The sequence below is a fragment of the Hyperoodon ampullatus genome (assembly GCF_949752795.1).
Source record: "Hyperoodon ampullatus genome assembly, chromosome: 5".
In the NCBI taxonomy this organism is placed as follows: Eukaryota; Metazoa; Chordata; class Mammalia; order Artiodactyla; family Ziphiidae; genus Hyperoodon; species Hyperoodon ampullatus.
In genome coordinates, this window is record NC_136918.1 from 146269078 (window position 1) to 146285826 (window position 16749).

General features: G+C 54.2%; 2 protein-coding genes across 2 annotated transcripts in view; one reads left to right on the top strand and one right to left on the bottom strand.

The window, feature by feature from the left end:
* The window catches only part of LOC307053962 (germinal-center associated nuclear protein-like), a gene marked incomplete at its 5' end in the record, with an annotated part of 40516 nt that extends 37789 nt beyond the window's left edge, over positions 1 to 2727 (bottom strand). The window contains 2 exons of the mRNA XM_079705445.1: positions 1036 to 1259; positions 1506 to 2727. Coding sequence (XP_079561571.1) covers positions 1036 to 1259; positions 1506 to 2727 — 1446 coding nt within the window. The remainder of the gene's footprint in view (positions 1 to 1035; positions 1260 to 1505) is intronic.
* Positions 2728 to 3825: 1098 nt separating this feature from the next.
* LOC307053879 (endoribonuclease YbeY-like) lies at positions 3826 to 9866 on the top strand. The gene is made up of 5 exons (XM_079705340.1): positions 3826 to 3842; positions 4180 to 4410; positions 6081 to 6209; positions 7453 to 7521; positions 8582 to 9866. The coding sequence occupies exons 2-5, from the start codon at positions 4201 to 4203 to the stop codon at positions 8666 to 8668; spliced, it is 495 nt and encodes a 164-aa protein (XP_079561466.1). The 5' UTR covers positions 3826 to 3842; positions 4180 to 4200; the 3' UTR covers positions 8669 to 9866.
* The last annotated feature ends 6883 nt before the right edge of the window (positions 9867 to 16749 follow it).

The window sequence follows — 16749 nt, forward strand, 5'->3', positions numbered from 1 at the left end:
AAATCAACAGAAGGGAACAAATGGCAAAACCCCTAAAACTGCACATTTTCTTGGCACAGAACTTCCACTCTCAGGAATTTAAACAAAGGATATATTCAGAAACATATGCACAAAAATGTCCACAAACAGAAAGTTAGCCAAGTTGGTAAACTGGATAGATAGAATGCCATGTAGCACTTAACAACCCCATTCCCATCTACACTGCTCATGGCTTTCAGAAGCTACTAAAGATTACCACATGAAGAGGTTACCAAACGGTGTATGTGGTTGTGATCCCATTTGTGTAAAAACGAGGTGACTATATAATTACAAAGACGTCTACCATAGTCTTCACAGTTGATATCTTAGAGGATAGAACTACGGGTGATTTCGTGCCTCCTGCCATGGGACTTTCTGGGGTTTTCCCTATGTTGACAGGTAATACTTCTATCATTGAAAAAAGTATGAAAACATGCTTTCCAATTTTTTATAGAACGTAATTTTTCCCCACAAGAATCTTCAGAAAAAATAACAAAATATATAAAGCTACATAATGTGAGCAGCTCATGTAAGTGTACACCCTACAACCGATGTGTTATGCGTACACGTGCATATACACAAATTTAAAGTCAAGGTATATAAACGATTAAGAGCAGTTCTCTCTGGAGGATGGGATTACAAGAAGATTTTACCTGTTCTGTATCGTTCTGAATGTTTACAGTGATGATGTACTATAACCACATAAAACAAAATCAAAAACAAAACAAGAAAACTCAAGTTTGAAGAAGTGCTATGTGGTTACAGGGACACTCCCATGTGCTTTAGAGAAATCTTTGACCTCACGGGAATCATTCACCCATCATTTCTGAACACTGCATTCAGTGGGGATTGCAAGCTTTTCACAAATGACTCTGACTTATGAAATAAATAGTGCTATTCCGGTCTCTCTAAGTTAAGACATAACTTTTCTAAATTCTAGCAAGAAAATAACTGATAGATTTTAAAAAACAAGTTTTAAAGTGACAAAGTTCACTCTAACTTTGTCAGAGTACTCACGTGATCAAAAAAATACACCACTGCAAGCTTTTTGCTGCGCCTGGTATAGATGCGCTGCACTTTAGCAATTTTGCCAAAGTAGTTCTCCAGAGTGGTTCTGTCATTGAGATAGTCAGGGATGTTCTTGCACTGGATCGCTGTGACTTCAGCAGGTGACAAGCCCCCAAGACTGTCTGTGCTCTCACTTCTTTTACTCTGACGGCCAGCAGTTCCTCTTAGAGAATCTAGGGGATCAGAGAACGGGCACAGAAATGTATCAGATGCAATGTTTTCAAACAATAGGAGGCACCACCCAGGTAAGAGCAAAGGAAATCTTCATGGATGTAAGACCTGCTCTGAGATCCTATGGTATGTTAGGATCCCTAACGTTTACAGGGGGGGTTACTACGAAATTCAAACTAACACCCAGGGAAATTTACCAAGAACTTGCCAGCAGAATTTACTGTACTTTGTACATTTTTGGAGCGCACCTTCTTTTTTATCTCTACTTTCAGTTTCTTCCTCTTTATTCACACCTGGAAGCTGGGAAGGTGCCAGGACAGACTGACTGCCTCCTGGGACGGCCAAGTGGTCATTTTCCCCAGACTCCGCACAGCCACATTCCTTTTTAGATTCCTTGTTGCCCAGGCGACCTACTTCTTTATTGCTTTTGAAGACATCCTGTATTGTCCGACCGAACAAAGTGCCTCCCCGGGGTCGATTCAAGCGGACGGGTCGTTTTTCTGGAGGATGATCGCCCCTCAACAGAGGGTCCAAATCTTCTGCTGCATCATGACCGTGCCTCCGTGGGGACCGATCCTGGTCCTCCTTCCTTTTCAGTCCTTTCATGAGGCTGGGAAGTGGCTCCGTTTGGGAAACGGCTTCTTCGCATCCTTGTCTGACACCTGTTTTGCTAACTGGGAAGGGTTCACCCAAGGACCCTGAAGAAGATATGGGGAAGCTAGTAAAGCCACTGTTAGAACTTCCAAATAGTGATTTGGGGCCTCTCTTCTCTTCCTCCACATTTTGACTTGACAAAGCAGAAGTAAAGGCAGATGATGATGAATTATTATTACCTGGCTTTGAAAAGGTAAAATTTGAATTGGTGGCTGAACTACTTGTCACCTGAGAAAAACAAAATGGGGCCAGTCCCCCATGTCCACTACTGACTGGCTGGGAAAATGTAAAAAATCCGGAAGTAATTTGGTTCTGAGTTTTCACTGGCTCGGATTCAGCCCCCAATATTGGTCTGAACACTGAATTTTCCAGAGGTTTAAAGCTAAATTCTGTTTTCCCAAAACCAGAGCTTGATATTTCTCCAGTCTCTGGTCCAAAAGTAGAAGTACTTGGGAATGCTCCAAGCTTGGGTGATTTAAAACTAAATCCTGGGTTTCCAGGCACAGATGAACTTGAAGACCCAGAGGTAGCTACAAAGGCCGGAATGTGTTCAAGTCCAGAAAAGAGTCCAACATTTGAGGTTTGGGAGAATCCTACTGTTTGCACTGAAGAAGAAGGACTGTGTCCAGAAGATGCTGGAAAGCTGGACACCTGTGAAAATCCTGAGCTCTGCCCGGGTAATGTATTGTTTTGTCCAAAAAGAGAGGGCTGACCAAACCGAAATGGTGGCTTGGCTTGAAACGTCCCTATGGAACTACTGGAAGACGGTGGAAAAGCACTAGGCTGCTGCCCACTGAAAGGATTAGCTGGATTCATCTTCTGATCCAATTATTGGAAGGTAATAAATACTCCCGCGCAGAAAAGTAGTCCCCTTCCTCAAACGATCTGTCCAGCTAGGGAGCTCCCCCTCATCTTCACAATAAGCTGAAAGACAAAAATTCAGCCCATCACAGCTATGTAGTGCTGGAAGACTAAGAAAAGAATTTTTAATCACATGTCAGGTAAAGCAAAGGGCTAAGTATTCTTATTTTCTGAGAGCCAACTGGTGGGGTTGGTTTGGTTTGGTTTGGTTTGGTTTTGAGTACGGGGTAGAAGTTGGTACGAATAAATTACTTTGTTACGGAGCTTTAAAGCATGATCGTCTAAAACTAAAAACAAACATTCAAAACATTTTACTGAATCGGTCAATTCACGGTAAAACCTCAAATAACAATATGAAAATACATGCCGTTACTCTTTTCAACTGAAAGACAGGAGGTTTCTGACGTCTTTCAGTCTCGACAGCCAGAGAATTAGAATGCAACACTGTTAAAACATTAGTGTTTCAGTGTTTCCTCCCGTCTAATTTTTCTCCCAGTAACCAGAGCACCAAATACTCTTTCCAGACAAAGAAATAATTTGCGTTTTTACACGCGGGCGATTACCCCCAGGAGCTGGCTTGAACAACAAGAGTGCTCACGCAGAGAGGCTGCCCCACCCCAGACCGCCGAGGGACAGGGGCACCGGTACAGCGCATTCCAAACCTCGGGTGGCGCGGTGCGTGGCCCCGCACCCGCTGTGTTCTCCCCCGCGCCCCCACTGTCCTCCCGGCGCCCCTGGCCCTGCGCCCCTGGCCCCCCCTCCGTTAGCGACACGGGCGCGGCGGCGGGAAAGGGGGAGACCTCCGCCCGCCAGGGCCCCGCGCCGCGATCAACGTCCGGCTCAGGGACGCCGCCACCCACCGTCCCAAGGCCCCTTGGCGCCGGGCTGGAGCCGCACACAACGACCGCGACAGCCAGAGACTCACCGTTTAACTGCCCGCAGCGAGCAGAAAGCTACGCGGCCCCACCACCGGTCTGTCCCGCGCCTGGGCCCCGACGCGCTCGGGTTCCGCTTTCTGGCCGGGCGGCGGCGGCGGCGGCGCTTCCGGTGGGCCCGCCGGCTTCCGCCCGGTAAGTTCCTCTCCCCGAAGAGGGGCGGCGAGCGTTCCCCGCGGGCGGCCCGGAGCCCACGGGGCGCCCCCTGCCCCGCCCCGCCCCCACTGTGCACCCCTTCACCGTTGGGCCCTTCCTCCCCGCCGCCCCGGTTTCCTAGTGGCTGTTGACGTCTGTCTCGCGCGCCTGACTCCACGGCGTGTTCACGTCTTTCCGTGTTACGCTTTCCTTATGGTGAAAGGGACATTCCATGACGTTTTTCAACGAATTCCACCAAACGAGATGAATTGAGGGTGTGTGCGCGGGTGTTTCTACAGAACTTAGGATGGCTTTCTGATTTGTCTGCCTTTTACAGGGCGCGGTGGCTCCGGCCGCGATGAGCTTGGTTGTGAGGAACCTGCAGCGGGCGGTGCCCCTGAGGCGGGCGCGGCTCCGCGAGAAGGTGCAGGCGGTGCGGGGAGCCCTGGGGGTGCAGAGGTTCGACCTGGGGGTCGTCTGTGTCGACAACAGAAAGATTCAGCAGATTAATAGAATCTACAGAGACAAAGATACCCCAACAGATGTGCTTTCCTTTCCATTTCACGAGGTAAAAGCTGTTTTCCTGTTCCTGTCTGGCCTGCCTTCCTCTGTAAATCCCTGTTAATTATACCACAGACATGATTTTAAGTTTTACTTTGAAAATTTTCAAATACACACAAAAGGAGAGAGTACCGTGTGACCATCCCTTATTGATCAGATCCTATCGCTGGAGGAGGGGAGGTGATTGCCCCCCTGACCCCACGTTCTGTATCAGTGAATTAAAGAGAAAGTGCTTCTGCAGTTTTAAGTGTGACTCAATAATGCATATGTATCGATTGAAAACTTTTAAATAACTCTGAGAATAAAAGGACAGAATTGGGTGAATATGTTAAACAAATACGCGGTATCTATCAGGTCACTCCCTATGTCATGTGAATGATCGATCCGAGGCTCCCCACACTGTTCGTAACAGCATAAATTAAGGCAGCCCTTTCGGAAGGCAATCTGACAGTTTACTTGAAGTAAATCTTTTTTTTTTTTTTTTTACATCTTTATTGGAGTCTAATTGCTTTACAGTGTTGTGTTAGTTTCTGCTTTATAACAAAGTGAATCAGTTGTACATGCACGTATGTTCCCATATCTCTTCCCTCTTGTGTCTCCCTCCCTCTCACCCTCCCTATCCCACCCCTCTAGGTAGGTGGTCACAAAGCACCAAGCTGATCTCCCTGTGCTATGCGGCTGCTTCCCACTAGCTATCTAGTTTACGTTTGGTAGTGTATATATGTCCAAGCCACTCTCTCACTTTGTCACAGCTTACCCTTCCCCCTCCCCAAATCCTCAAGTCCATTCTCTAGTAGGTCTGTGTCTTTATTCCTGTCTTAACCCTAGGTTCTTCATGACATTTTTTTTCTTAAATTCCATATATATGTGTTAGCATACGGTATTTGTCTTTCTCTTTCTGACTTACTTCACTCTGTATGACAGACTCTAGGTCCATCCACCTCACTACAAATAACTCAACTTCGTTTCTTTTTATGGCTGAGTAATATTCCGTTGTATATATGTGCCACATCTTCTTTATCCATTCATCCGATGATGGACACTTAGGTTGTTTCCATCTCCGGGCTATTGTAAATAGAGCTGCAATGAACATTTTGGTACATGACTCTTTTTGAATTATGGTTTTTTGAAGTAAATCTTGATTACTGTTTAATCCACTAGTGTCATACCTAAGGAAATAAGTGGAAAGAAAATAAAATGTTCAATGTGTAATATAAAAATATATTAAAGTATCCACTTATCATTTTCCCTGATAGGAAGTAAAAATATTAACACCCTAAATATCAAGCCATAGGTGACTGGCTTAGTGTGAACAGGCCTCAACTGAATGGACTGGTCTTTATGGTCTTCATGTGGGAAAATGAGAAAGATGATTTGTTTAGGACAAAACGACAACTGGAAAACACAGAAACGTAAGCTTGTATCGATGTGGTGATTTAGCTCCATAGAAGTTAGGGAGCGGGGTGGTTGTGCCTTAGGAAGGATGAAAGAAATGGAAGGTTCATTTGACAGCGTGGGACCGTCTTCAGTCAGTCGTGTGTAGTGTCTCTGCCACGGTTCCCAACTTGTCTGCCTTGGGACTAGTGACACAGGGTCTTTCGGGGTGAAATCTGTAGGCCTGTGGTCGGTTAGTGTTCTGAGGTCGTGTTCTCCAAATGTGTGTTTCCTCATTTTCAGAATCTGAAAGCAGGCGAAATTCCCCAGCCTGATTTTCCAGATGACTATAATTTAGGAGATCTTTTCCTGGGAGTGGAGTATATCTTCCAGCACTGCAGAGAAAATGAAGATTACTATGACATCCTGACTGTAAGTGCTGAAATGACAGATCCTGATTGTCAAAGCAAAGGCTGATGTCCTCCATCCAGGCCGTGAGAAGAGGTGGAGACGACACGGGCATACACACCATCGTCCTCATGTAGGACAGAGGTTACTGGGGGAGACCCCCAGACAGGGGCAGCACCCTCGCACCATCCCTCAGAGAGGAGAGCCTGGGCCATGGGGTCTGTGTGCCCCATGGCACCACTGGGTGAGGGGAGAGGACGGGGAGCATCTGTGTGTATAACTGAGGAGGGGGAGCCCCAAAAGCGGCCTTGTTCTTAGCTTTACGTCTGGAGATCAGCAGGCTGTGTTTGGCCAGCTCGGACCTGCTGCGTGAGCTTCTTCCTGAACTGCCCAAAGCAGGCAGGATTCTGGCCTCCAGGACCTTCAGATCTGTCTCCTCAGCTTGATGCCACGAAGGGTGGTGGGAGTGTTCTGAAAAGTGGTGTGTGATTGAGTCGTGTTTTAACGTTCCTGTGGATTCAGCTGAGGTGTTTTCCTTTGGCCGAACAGCCACACCCTGAATTATCATCTTTGGGGAGCCTAGTGCTTCCGAGGCTTGAAGCAGAGCTTAGAGCTTCCCAGCGAGACGCCCTGTGCTCAGGCATCAGGGTGCTGCCAGGAGGAGGGTGTGCTTTCTCCCTGGGAGTTGGGGCAACTGCAGCATAGACAGGACTAGTCAGCACAGGTCTCTGCTCTGGGATCTCTGTGGCCAGCAGCTGTGCACCCCTGGGGGCTCTGGGCTGGGGGGCAGTTGTGGACCTCTTCCACTCCCCCACACCTCCTGAGGATTCTCTCACCCCAAGCAGAGGGCCAGCCCACACTCCTAGGGCCCTCATCCCCCGGCACAGGGCCAGGCCAAGCCACCGTCCTCCCAGCTGGTGCCCAGCTGCACGCTGGCACCTTCTAACGGCCCGGGGCACCTTCCCCCTCCCCCTGCCCTGGTCCTCCATGTCTCCACAGCTGCCCACCCATCTGCCCCCGCCCCACCCCACCCCACCCCAGAGGAGATCCTGATCTTCACATCCTGCCACGGCCAGGCCTCCTGCTGCTCCCCAAACCCCAGCCCTGTGACCTCCCCACCTGCCCACAGCCTTGCCTGGGCCCAGAGGAAGCTTCCTAACCTCCCACCGGGCATCCACGGAGCTCTCCCTGACTTCCTATCCCTCCTGCCTGGCGCATGGCTTGGTCCTGACCACCCCCTGAGGCAGCTTCTTGATTGTTCTGACAGGTGACTGCCACCCACGGGCTCTGTCACCTGCTGGGCTTCACACACAGCACGGAGGCCGAGTGGCAGCAGGTAGGAGCCGTCCCCTGTCCCCAGCACACACACAGGGGGCATCGCAGCCCGAGGCCCCAGGAGCCGGGGCTGCACCACCTGCCCCTTGCAGTCAAGTATGAAAACCAAATGGAGAAACGCAGTGAAATGAGGAACTTACCATGCCTGCTTTATAAAAAGACAGTGTTTGTCTTAAATATTGGACTCTCTAAATGCTGTTAACTGCATTGTTTATTCACCGTGGAAAGAAAGGTCTGAGGAGAGACACTACATTCCATAAATTCTATAAAATTCAAATGGCTTAAAGTTAAAAAACCTTTACAAGAGACATTGTGAAGGTATTTGTCAATGGAAACAGGATTTAGAGCGTGCAGGTGTCTGATCCAGACCTGTTAGGTAAAGTTCTGTGGCAGTTTGTTTCCTGCAAGGCTGCCAGTGTTTACTCTGTCTGCGAAGGTCTGTGTTAGTAAATGCACCATATTGTGTTTTATTAACTCGAATTATCTTCGTAATCAGATGGGTTCCCTGAGCAGCATAGAAGAAAAGCATTTTTTCCTTAACGAGGTAGTCTCCAGGCAATGGGCCTCTCCCCGGCCTTCCTAGGCTGCTGGGTCCACACCGGCCACACCCTGGCTCCGCATTGCCTCCGCCCCGCCACCCCCCGCCCCACAGCCCTGCTGTGGCCGCCTGGCTCCCCTGCTCAGCCCCACTGCTTCCCACACGCCGGCAGCATCTCAGGAAAGCCTCCAGCGCGCTTCCCACCAGCCTGCCCTTGCCCTGGGGGGCCGTCCTCACACACCCGCTGCAGTGCTTTCAGGGCCGGGCCACCCAGTCTGGCCCCTTCTCCTGCGACCCAGGCAGGCGCTCCTCTTCATGCATGAGACCACCGCCCCAGCACCCGGCCCCAGCCCCCTGCAGGGTTCACACGCCACCGGGCAGCACATCGGTGCTCCCTGTGCACTGGGACCGCCGCCTGCCTTGGGCTGTGTGGGAGGCCCCAGGCCTCGGGGAGGGAACGCCAGGGCCCGAGGAGACCAGGCCTCTGGGCCAATCTGGAGCTGTTTCCGCCCCTTTGTTTCAGATGTACCAGAAGGAGAAGCAGGTTCTCGAGGAGCTGAGCAGGCACACAGGGACCAGGCTTCAGCCCCTGAGCAGGGGCCTCTTCTGACCGAAGTGCCGCCATGTGGAGAGAAAGTGGATACCCCCCCGGGCCCCAGGGATCAGAGCTCCCCACGCCGAGGTCCCTGCTGGCCACTGCTGTCCTGTGGGGCTGCACAAGTGCCAGCCCTAGCAGGTGCTGAATTCCACAAGTGGAACTAGCCTCTTAAAACACGAGAGAAGGGCTTCCCTGGTGGCGCAGTGGTTGAGAGTCCGCCTGCCGATGCAGGGGACGCGGGTTCGTGCCCCGTCCGGGAAGATCCCGCATGCCACGGAGCGGCTGGGCCCGTGAGCCATGGCCGCTGAGCCTGCGCGTCCGGAGCCTGTGCTCTGCAACGGGAGAGGCCACAGCAGTGAGAGGCCCGCATACCGCAAAAAAAAAAAAACAAACCGAGAGAAATTTCCACTCATTTCTTTGTTCAGGACACAGTTGGTGTGTTATTTGCAGCGTTGTAAATAAAATAGTTGCAAGTGCTCAGGATGCAGAGGTGGGGCGTGTCGGCCGCCTCCTCCCTGGGGCTCTGCCTTTGACAAAGTGGCATCTCCCACGTCTGCATCCCTTCAGGACAAATCAAGCAGCCCAGGTGGGCCTGCCCCCACTTCCCGTTGGAATCCTGCTGGATTCGGTCCCATCCAGTTCTCAGGAGCGCTGGGGCCTGGAGCCTTTGCTTGGTGCCTCTGCAAGGTGAGGGACAAGGCTGACCCTCGAGGTGGCCGCAGGGCCAGGCCTACCCCCGCAGGGCACCCTCAGCACGCCTCCTGCCATCACCCACCCCTACCCATCGGTCCCGGTCAGGCAGTTGCTCACAGACTGTGCTCGAGTCCTTTGCCGTGGCCCCGGCGTGGCAGAGCTCCGACTGCCACGTCCCATGCTCCTGTAGGAAAGCCTCCCTCCTGTCAGTATGTCCTGTCGTGTGAATATGAAAATAAACCCAGGAGTTTACCCCAAAGCTTCATCCAGAGCTGTGCACAAGCTTCGGGCATCACGGGCGGGAGAAGCTCTGGAAGGGGCGGGCGCCGAGCCAGCCCGGGGCCTCCGAGCACCGACCACAGCGCCACAGACCCTGCAAGGAGCTCTGAACTGGTCACGGCGAGAAAACACGGCCTCTCGGAGACCCTGAAACCCCAAGTACTATGATCCTAAGAATTTGGTTTCTCCCATAAATCGATTTCAGAAACATGAAAACGTGTTTCCCACTGGATTTGTGTCCTGAGCCTGGACTTTCCCTGGCTCTCGGGGACACAGACCCTGTCACGTTCCTGAATCATCGGCCACATGACCTGTTTGTCGTCAGTTAAGCTCGTTCTCGGTTTAAAGTCTAACATGGCAAAGACCAAAGGTAATCCCACAAAGCTCTCCCCAGGCCTTTTGAAGGGACTGAAGGGGTCCTGAGACCCACTGGTCCTATCAGCGAGTGTTTGGAGTTCTGTACCTGCCATTACAGCTGACCCTCCAGAACCTCTGGTCACGTCCGGAACACAGGCAGGTTTTCTCCTGGGTACGGGCCTGAGCAGAACTGCTGGGAGCTGGAGGTGGGAGGTCCAGCTCTATAGGCTGATGCCTGTGAGCGTTTCCCCAGGGCTGGATGGTTTGTCCCTGCCAGCAGCCGTAGTAGTGGCCCGCAGGTCCTGCTACCTGGTGTCAGGTACCGAGCAACCTGCGTGTGCCCTGACCCTCCACTTGGATGGTGTCCACATGTGCACTGTGGCCATCCTGCGTTTCTCTTGTCACCAGTGACCCTCTCCATCGGCATCCCCTCCACCAGAAGGGTGACTGGTCAGGTCTTATTGCCCATTTTCAACTAGTTTTTCTTTTTTCTTATTAATTCTGGGGTGTTTTTATATATGGTTGAAAACATGCCTTGAATTTGAGTACAGAATACGAGCAAGTGTCCTTCTGACCTGAATCTGAGAGACGGCCGCCCCACGGTCCGTCAGCAGCCGTGCCGCCTGCCGGCTGCGCGGCCTCTGTTCTGTTTCATTCTGCTGGTCGTTCCTGCCCACCCCGCCCGGGCATGTGCTGTCACGTCCCAGAGCTTCCTGCAAACCCAGCATTGCCAGAGCAGGGCTCCTGCTCTGGGTGTGGCCAGCATCCCCGGCCCTTTACTGTCCTGGGTGTGTTCTAGATTCAGCTCCCAAGGCCGTGACGCCCTGGAGGTGCCGCGCCAGGTCCTGGAGGTGCCGCGCCAGGTCCGCAGGCCACTGAGCACGTGCAGTGCCTCTTGCTTCGTGTCCTCAACGTCTTGCTGAGGGGGACCTCCGCCAGCGGACCCGCCAGGGTGCCAGGCACAGCTGGTCAAAGGAAGTTTTCTCACAACACTTGCCACTAAGTGCCAGGAGCCAGTGCAGCCCCCACAAGCGGAGGGCTCCGGCCCACAAGACTGCCCCCCCACTCTAGACCAGGGGACCCACTGTCCAACACCACCAGAAGTCAGGGGTTCCCACGGCCCCCGCCTCTGGTTCAGTAATTAGCTAGAATGGCCCACAGAACTCAGGGAGACACTGGTTTCTTACAAGGGACACAGATGGACAGCCAGATGGAGGCGTCCATAGGGTGACATCTGGGAGCTTATGTCCCCGTGGAGCTGGGGTGGGTGCACCCCCCAGATGTGTTCACCAGCCCCATCTTCTAGGGGTTTTGTGGAGGCTCTGTTAGGGTGGCAGGGCTTGAGTAACTCGCCGGCCTCAGGTGATCGGCTCAGCCTGCAGCCCCTCTCCCCTCCCTGAGGTTGGGGGTGGGGCCTGAGTTCCAGCCTCTCCTCAGGGCTGTGGCTTCTCCTGCGACCAGCCCCATCCTGAAGCTCTCCGGCGCCTGGGTCACCTCGTTAGCACACGAGCTCTGTGCCAGGAACCAGGACAAAACCAGATAGACATGTCGTCTTATGCTGCGGTATCACGCCATGCCCCCACTGTACTCCGGCACCCGGACCCCAGAACCCGCCTCCCTAGCAGCCCCACCCTCACTCCCAGGGCCTGCTCGGACCTCTTCAGCCCCAGGTTGGCATGCCTCGGGGTGCTTTCCCCCCGGGCCCTCCTCAGCAGTGACCGCCCCTCCTGCAGGCCCCCCCAGTGGTGACCTTGCCGGGCTTCTCCCGGCACCGGACTCTCCCGGACTCAGGAACATGCTTCCTTCATCCCGGTTGACCCAGCAAGGCCAGGTGTGCGGTCGTAGGAAGCACGTATGTTGGTATCTGTCCCTGGCTCCTGACGTGGGGCTCCTCGTAAGTTCCCAAGTGACAAGAGCACCAGGAGCCCCTTTTGTCCTAATGAGGTGACTCTGGGTGGCTCCTGGGTGGAGGCTGGTCGCCAGGAAGACCGAGCCAGGATGAGAACCTTGGAGCTTACAGCGCCACCCCACGCCCATTCTCCAGAGTGGGGAGGGGACTAGAGATGGAGGTGCCCGTGGATCAGGCCTCCGTGCAGTCCCCACAGCATAAGGCTCGGGGGGGGCCGGGTCGGCAGACACAGCCACATACCGGGAGGGTGACGCACCCCACTCCACGGGGACACAGGTGGCAGCCTGGATTTGTGACTGAGCCCTTAACCTGTGGGATCCGACACCATCTCCACGTGGGTGGTGTCAGAACTGGACTGAACTGTAGGACACCCGTGCGGGGGTCACAGAGGACTGCTTGATGTGGGGAAACCCCACACATTTGGTGACGGAAGTGAAATGTCCTGTGTGAAAGTAAAGGAGACTCACAGGGGAGAAAAGACACCGGAGGGAAGAGCGGGGCTTTCCGGACTTGGGAGGTGAACAAAACTGGGTTTTTCCAATTTACCAGACCATCCAAACATGATGAACTTCTGTCAAATCTCTTCCCTCTATTGAATTAATAATTACGTTGAGAAATAAAACCAAAGGGAAAAGCCATGTTAGAAAACGTCAAACTGAATGGGAATTCCCTGAATCGGCTCAGACGTTTAACTGCACATTTAACAAGACACCGGCCGTCTGTCGAGACGAGCTGCACTCAGGCACCCAGGCCCCGGCCCTCTCCTCGCTGGGCAGCTGCACGGGGCGAGGTCAGCCCAGGGGGAGCCTGTGTGCAGCCAAAGGGCAATTCCAAGGTCATCTCGCTTCCTCTGATGAGCCTTCGGGCAACTGCGAGGGTCCAAAGATGCAAGGCCGGAGCCGGGCTTCTGCTCGTGTGGAACTTGGGGAAAGAGACGATATATCCCAAAAGGGGCCAATGAAAACATGCATAATACTTGAAAATGGCATTTGCGAGAAAATTATATTAAAGCAGCCAGGGAGCATAATTCCACCAGAAAAAAATAAAAGAGGAGCAGAGAGTGGAGTAAAGGTAACTGGTCCCGTGGGGAGAATCCAGACAGAGGCAGATGGAAGACAGCCCCACCTCGTCCCGGCCTCGGTGCTTGGCTTCAGGAGGAGGAGCGACATGAGTGAAGCAGCCGGCAGCCCTGCCCTCACACAGACACACCAGGCACGTGTCCTGCAGCTGCTCCTTTCCTGTGAGGAGCCGGAGCCTCTGCCCTGGGCCACCGGGCACCACGAGTGTCACTCTGCTCATGGCATTTTCCCCCGGGAAGGTTCAAGCTTGGTGTGGCTACATCAGTCGACCTTTCCTCTCCTGGCTCGTGAGCCGTGACTCCTGATGAAATCCCCGTGTCTCCTCGTGACCCTCACCGCCCCGCATCCAGGGCCGCGGCTGCCCACCCCCTGGGGGAGCACGAGTCCCTGCCGCTTACCCGAGCCCGCCGTGGGGTCACAGGCCTGGAGCCTGTGTTGGGAGGACACAGTCGGACGCCGCCCTAGAGGAAGGAGGGTGTCTTTGGATGCAGCTGCTGCCCTGGTCTGGCTCACAGACACCATGCTCAGGTGGGTCTCGCCGCCAGGGCTCGGTGGGGGCCCTCACAGCCGGGCTTATACTGGGCCCTCCCCTGCTGGGCTGGACAAATGACCCACGCCTCGGGCAGCTCCCCTGGGAGGAGGGCATGGGGTCCACACCCAGCTGTGGCAACTAGGACTGAGGCTGCCAGGGTTACCTCGCACCCCCACCCCCTCCCTCGGGAGCTGGCAAGGCCTCCCCAGGCTCCTGCTGTAGCTACAGGCCTGACAGAGGGTGAGGAGGGGCGACCCAGGCCCTGGGGTCCTCCCGCCCCGCAGGTGCAGGAGGCTGGCCTGGAGCCCAGCCCGGACTTACGTGCTAAGGGCGGCCACTGAGGGACCGGCCATGTGCCACACTGTGGGCAGGAAGCTGGCAGCAGGAGGGAGGGCAGTGGCGGAGACCACCGGGGGCCACGTGGAGTAACCCGCCGGGGAGCCAGGCGTGGGGCTGGCCTGCAGCGGGGCTGGGGGCGCGTAGTGGTAATGGTGGTACACAGAGGGCGGCTTCTGCCTCTTGGCTCGCAGGGCGGCGGGGCGAGCCCACTGCGGGTCCTCAGCATGACACACACCGGGACGTTTCAGCGGGCCCCCGGCTGCTCCTGGGCTCCCCTCCCCTCCCCTCCACGTGGTTCCTGACTCAGGATGGGGTCAGGGTCAGGGCAGCGGTGGGCAGGGGTCCCAGAGGGCGTGAGGGTGGGCACAGGCTCCAGCAGAGCTCAGCCAGCTCCGGGGGCCGCTGTCGGGGCCCTGAACTGGGCAACCCGTTCCTCATCCGGGTGGGGCTGGGGGCTCTGGGGAGCTTCAAGCTGGAGCACAGAGCCGGAGCCAGAAATGCGTTTTCCAGAGCTACAGAGATGCATGGATTTCTGGAGGAGGAGCCACCAGGTCCTCTGGTCTTGGTTTGGGTGTGGAGCCTACCTGTGCGGGGAGGCGCAGGGGCGCGGGCGCCAGTGCTGATGGGGGCAGGGCTCTAAGCATCAGGTTCTGTGTGAGGATCTGGTGCATCTGGGCGCTCTGCATCAGCATCATCGCCACCATGTCTGAGGGAGGGCACGGAGGGCTCGGTCATGCACGGACGGCCGTCGCCGACCGGGCCACTCCTGCAACGGAACTCAGGGGAAGCAGACGCAGAGCTCTACGCGCAAGCGTGGAGTCCAATGGGTCTGCAGGTCCCAGGGTGTGTTCTCAGACGTGTCCTTTTGAGCCCTACGGATGGTGGAGCCTTCTTGCTACTGGATTCCTGGCGTCCGTCCGCTGGGCTGCGTGGTGGCCCCGACGGTATCCGCATCCTAATCCCCAGGACCTCTGAATGTGGTCTGATTTGGAAAAAGGGTCTTTGCAGGTATGATAAGGATCTTGAGATGAAATCACCCAGGGGAGCCCTAAACCCAAGACCAGTGTCTTCCTGAGTGACAGGCAGACGGAGCTCTGAGACAGAAGAGGAGGCAAGATGCAGAGGCGGCAGGCGGAGGCTGGAGGGGCGCCCGGAGCCCCAGGAGCTGGAGGGGCAGGAAGGACCCTCCCCAGGACCTGCCGCATCTTGAGTTTGGACCTCAGCCTCCAGACTGGGGGAAGACACTGTGCTGTCATTTTAGGCCACCGGCTTGTGGCGCTTTGTCGCAGCCACCCCAGGAAGCTAATATATATTCACCAACTTGGGACACTAGGAAACGCGCAATCTGCTCAGTGTGGGACATAAATGTTGCTTCTTTCCACAGCAACTAGGCCCTGGAAATTAGGTGGCCCTCTAGGCTCTGTTGGCCTCACCAAAGGAAAGCGAGCCTCTAAGGACCACTCACACTCGCAGCCAAGCAGATGGGGCCTACAGGCTTGGGCTGGGGCTCCCACAGGCGCTTTGGGGCTGGGGCTGCAGCAGACAGCCTCCCCCTCAGGCCGCTCTCCCGGACCTCCCTGCAGGTGTGGACTCGCCAAGCCTCCACAGTCACGTGGGCCAATTCCTTAAAACATGTCTTTCTCGCTGTATTACACACCCTGCTGGTTCTGTTTCTCTGCAGAGCCCTGACTGGCACAGGTGTCGGCACAGGGCCGGGGGGCTCTGGGGAGGGGGCCAAAGCCAGACTGCTAGTGCAGAAGCTGAGTCTGGCAGCCCCACAGGGGGCAGAGGCCCTTGAGGAGACCCACGTGGGTCTGGGCCTGGGGCAGCCCCGCCCACAGTGAGCCCTCTGAGAGGGAACCCTCCCCATCAGCCCCGCAGGGTCCCCCCCGAGTAAAATCGAGCATGAAAAGATTAGTCGACAGATGGGGGGGTAGAGAAATGGACCCACGTCTACAGCCTCACCACCAGGGCACACGTCAGTGCAGTGGGCAAACAGTCTTCAATAAAGGGCAGGGGGTCAAATAAAGGGCAGGGTATCCATGGCAAAAATAATAGCATTGATCCCTAATTCACAGCACACACAAAAATCCATTGCAGGTGGATCGTACATCTAAATGTGAAAGGCAAACAGAGCCGTAGAAGAAAATACAGAAGAACGTCTTCCTGACCTTGACGGGTAAAGACTTCTTAAACAGGACACAAAAGGTACCAACCATAAAGAGTAAAGCCTGAAAAACTGAACTTCACTAAAATTAAGAACTTCTGTTTATCCAAAGACACCATGAAGAGAGTGGAAGGGCCACAAAAAGGACTTGCTGTTTGCAATACATATGTCAAAATGACCCATTTTTAGAATACATAAAGAATTCCTAGAAACCAATAAGACAGGCAGAAAACCTGAAAGAAAAATGGGCAAAATACTTGAATGGGAACTTCACAAAAAAGCATATTCAAATGGCCAAAAATATACAAAAAGGTGAAGTGCAAATTAAAACCAGAATAAGCTACCATGACCTGCCCACCAGATTGGTGAAAATGAAAAATTCTGAAAACATCAAGTGTTGGTAAGTTGCTGTGGGCAACCAAAATTCTCCTCCCCTCCCGTGGGGTGTACATGGGTTCAGGCACTTTGGAAAACTGTCTGGCAGTATTTCCTAAGCAGCCATCCCATCCCCGGGTGTGTGCCCCACAGACACGAGCACATCCATTCACCAGAAGGCACGCAGAGCAGCACTGCGGCACAGAAACGGAACGCCCAACCCCCCAGATGGGCCCACAGTTTGAGGGACTGAATAGCGTGGTGGCTAAAGAATGGCCCCAGCGATATCCACATCCTGATCCCAGAACCTGCGAACGTGTTCCGTTACACAGCGAAAGGGACTTGCAGATGGTGACGAAGTTA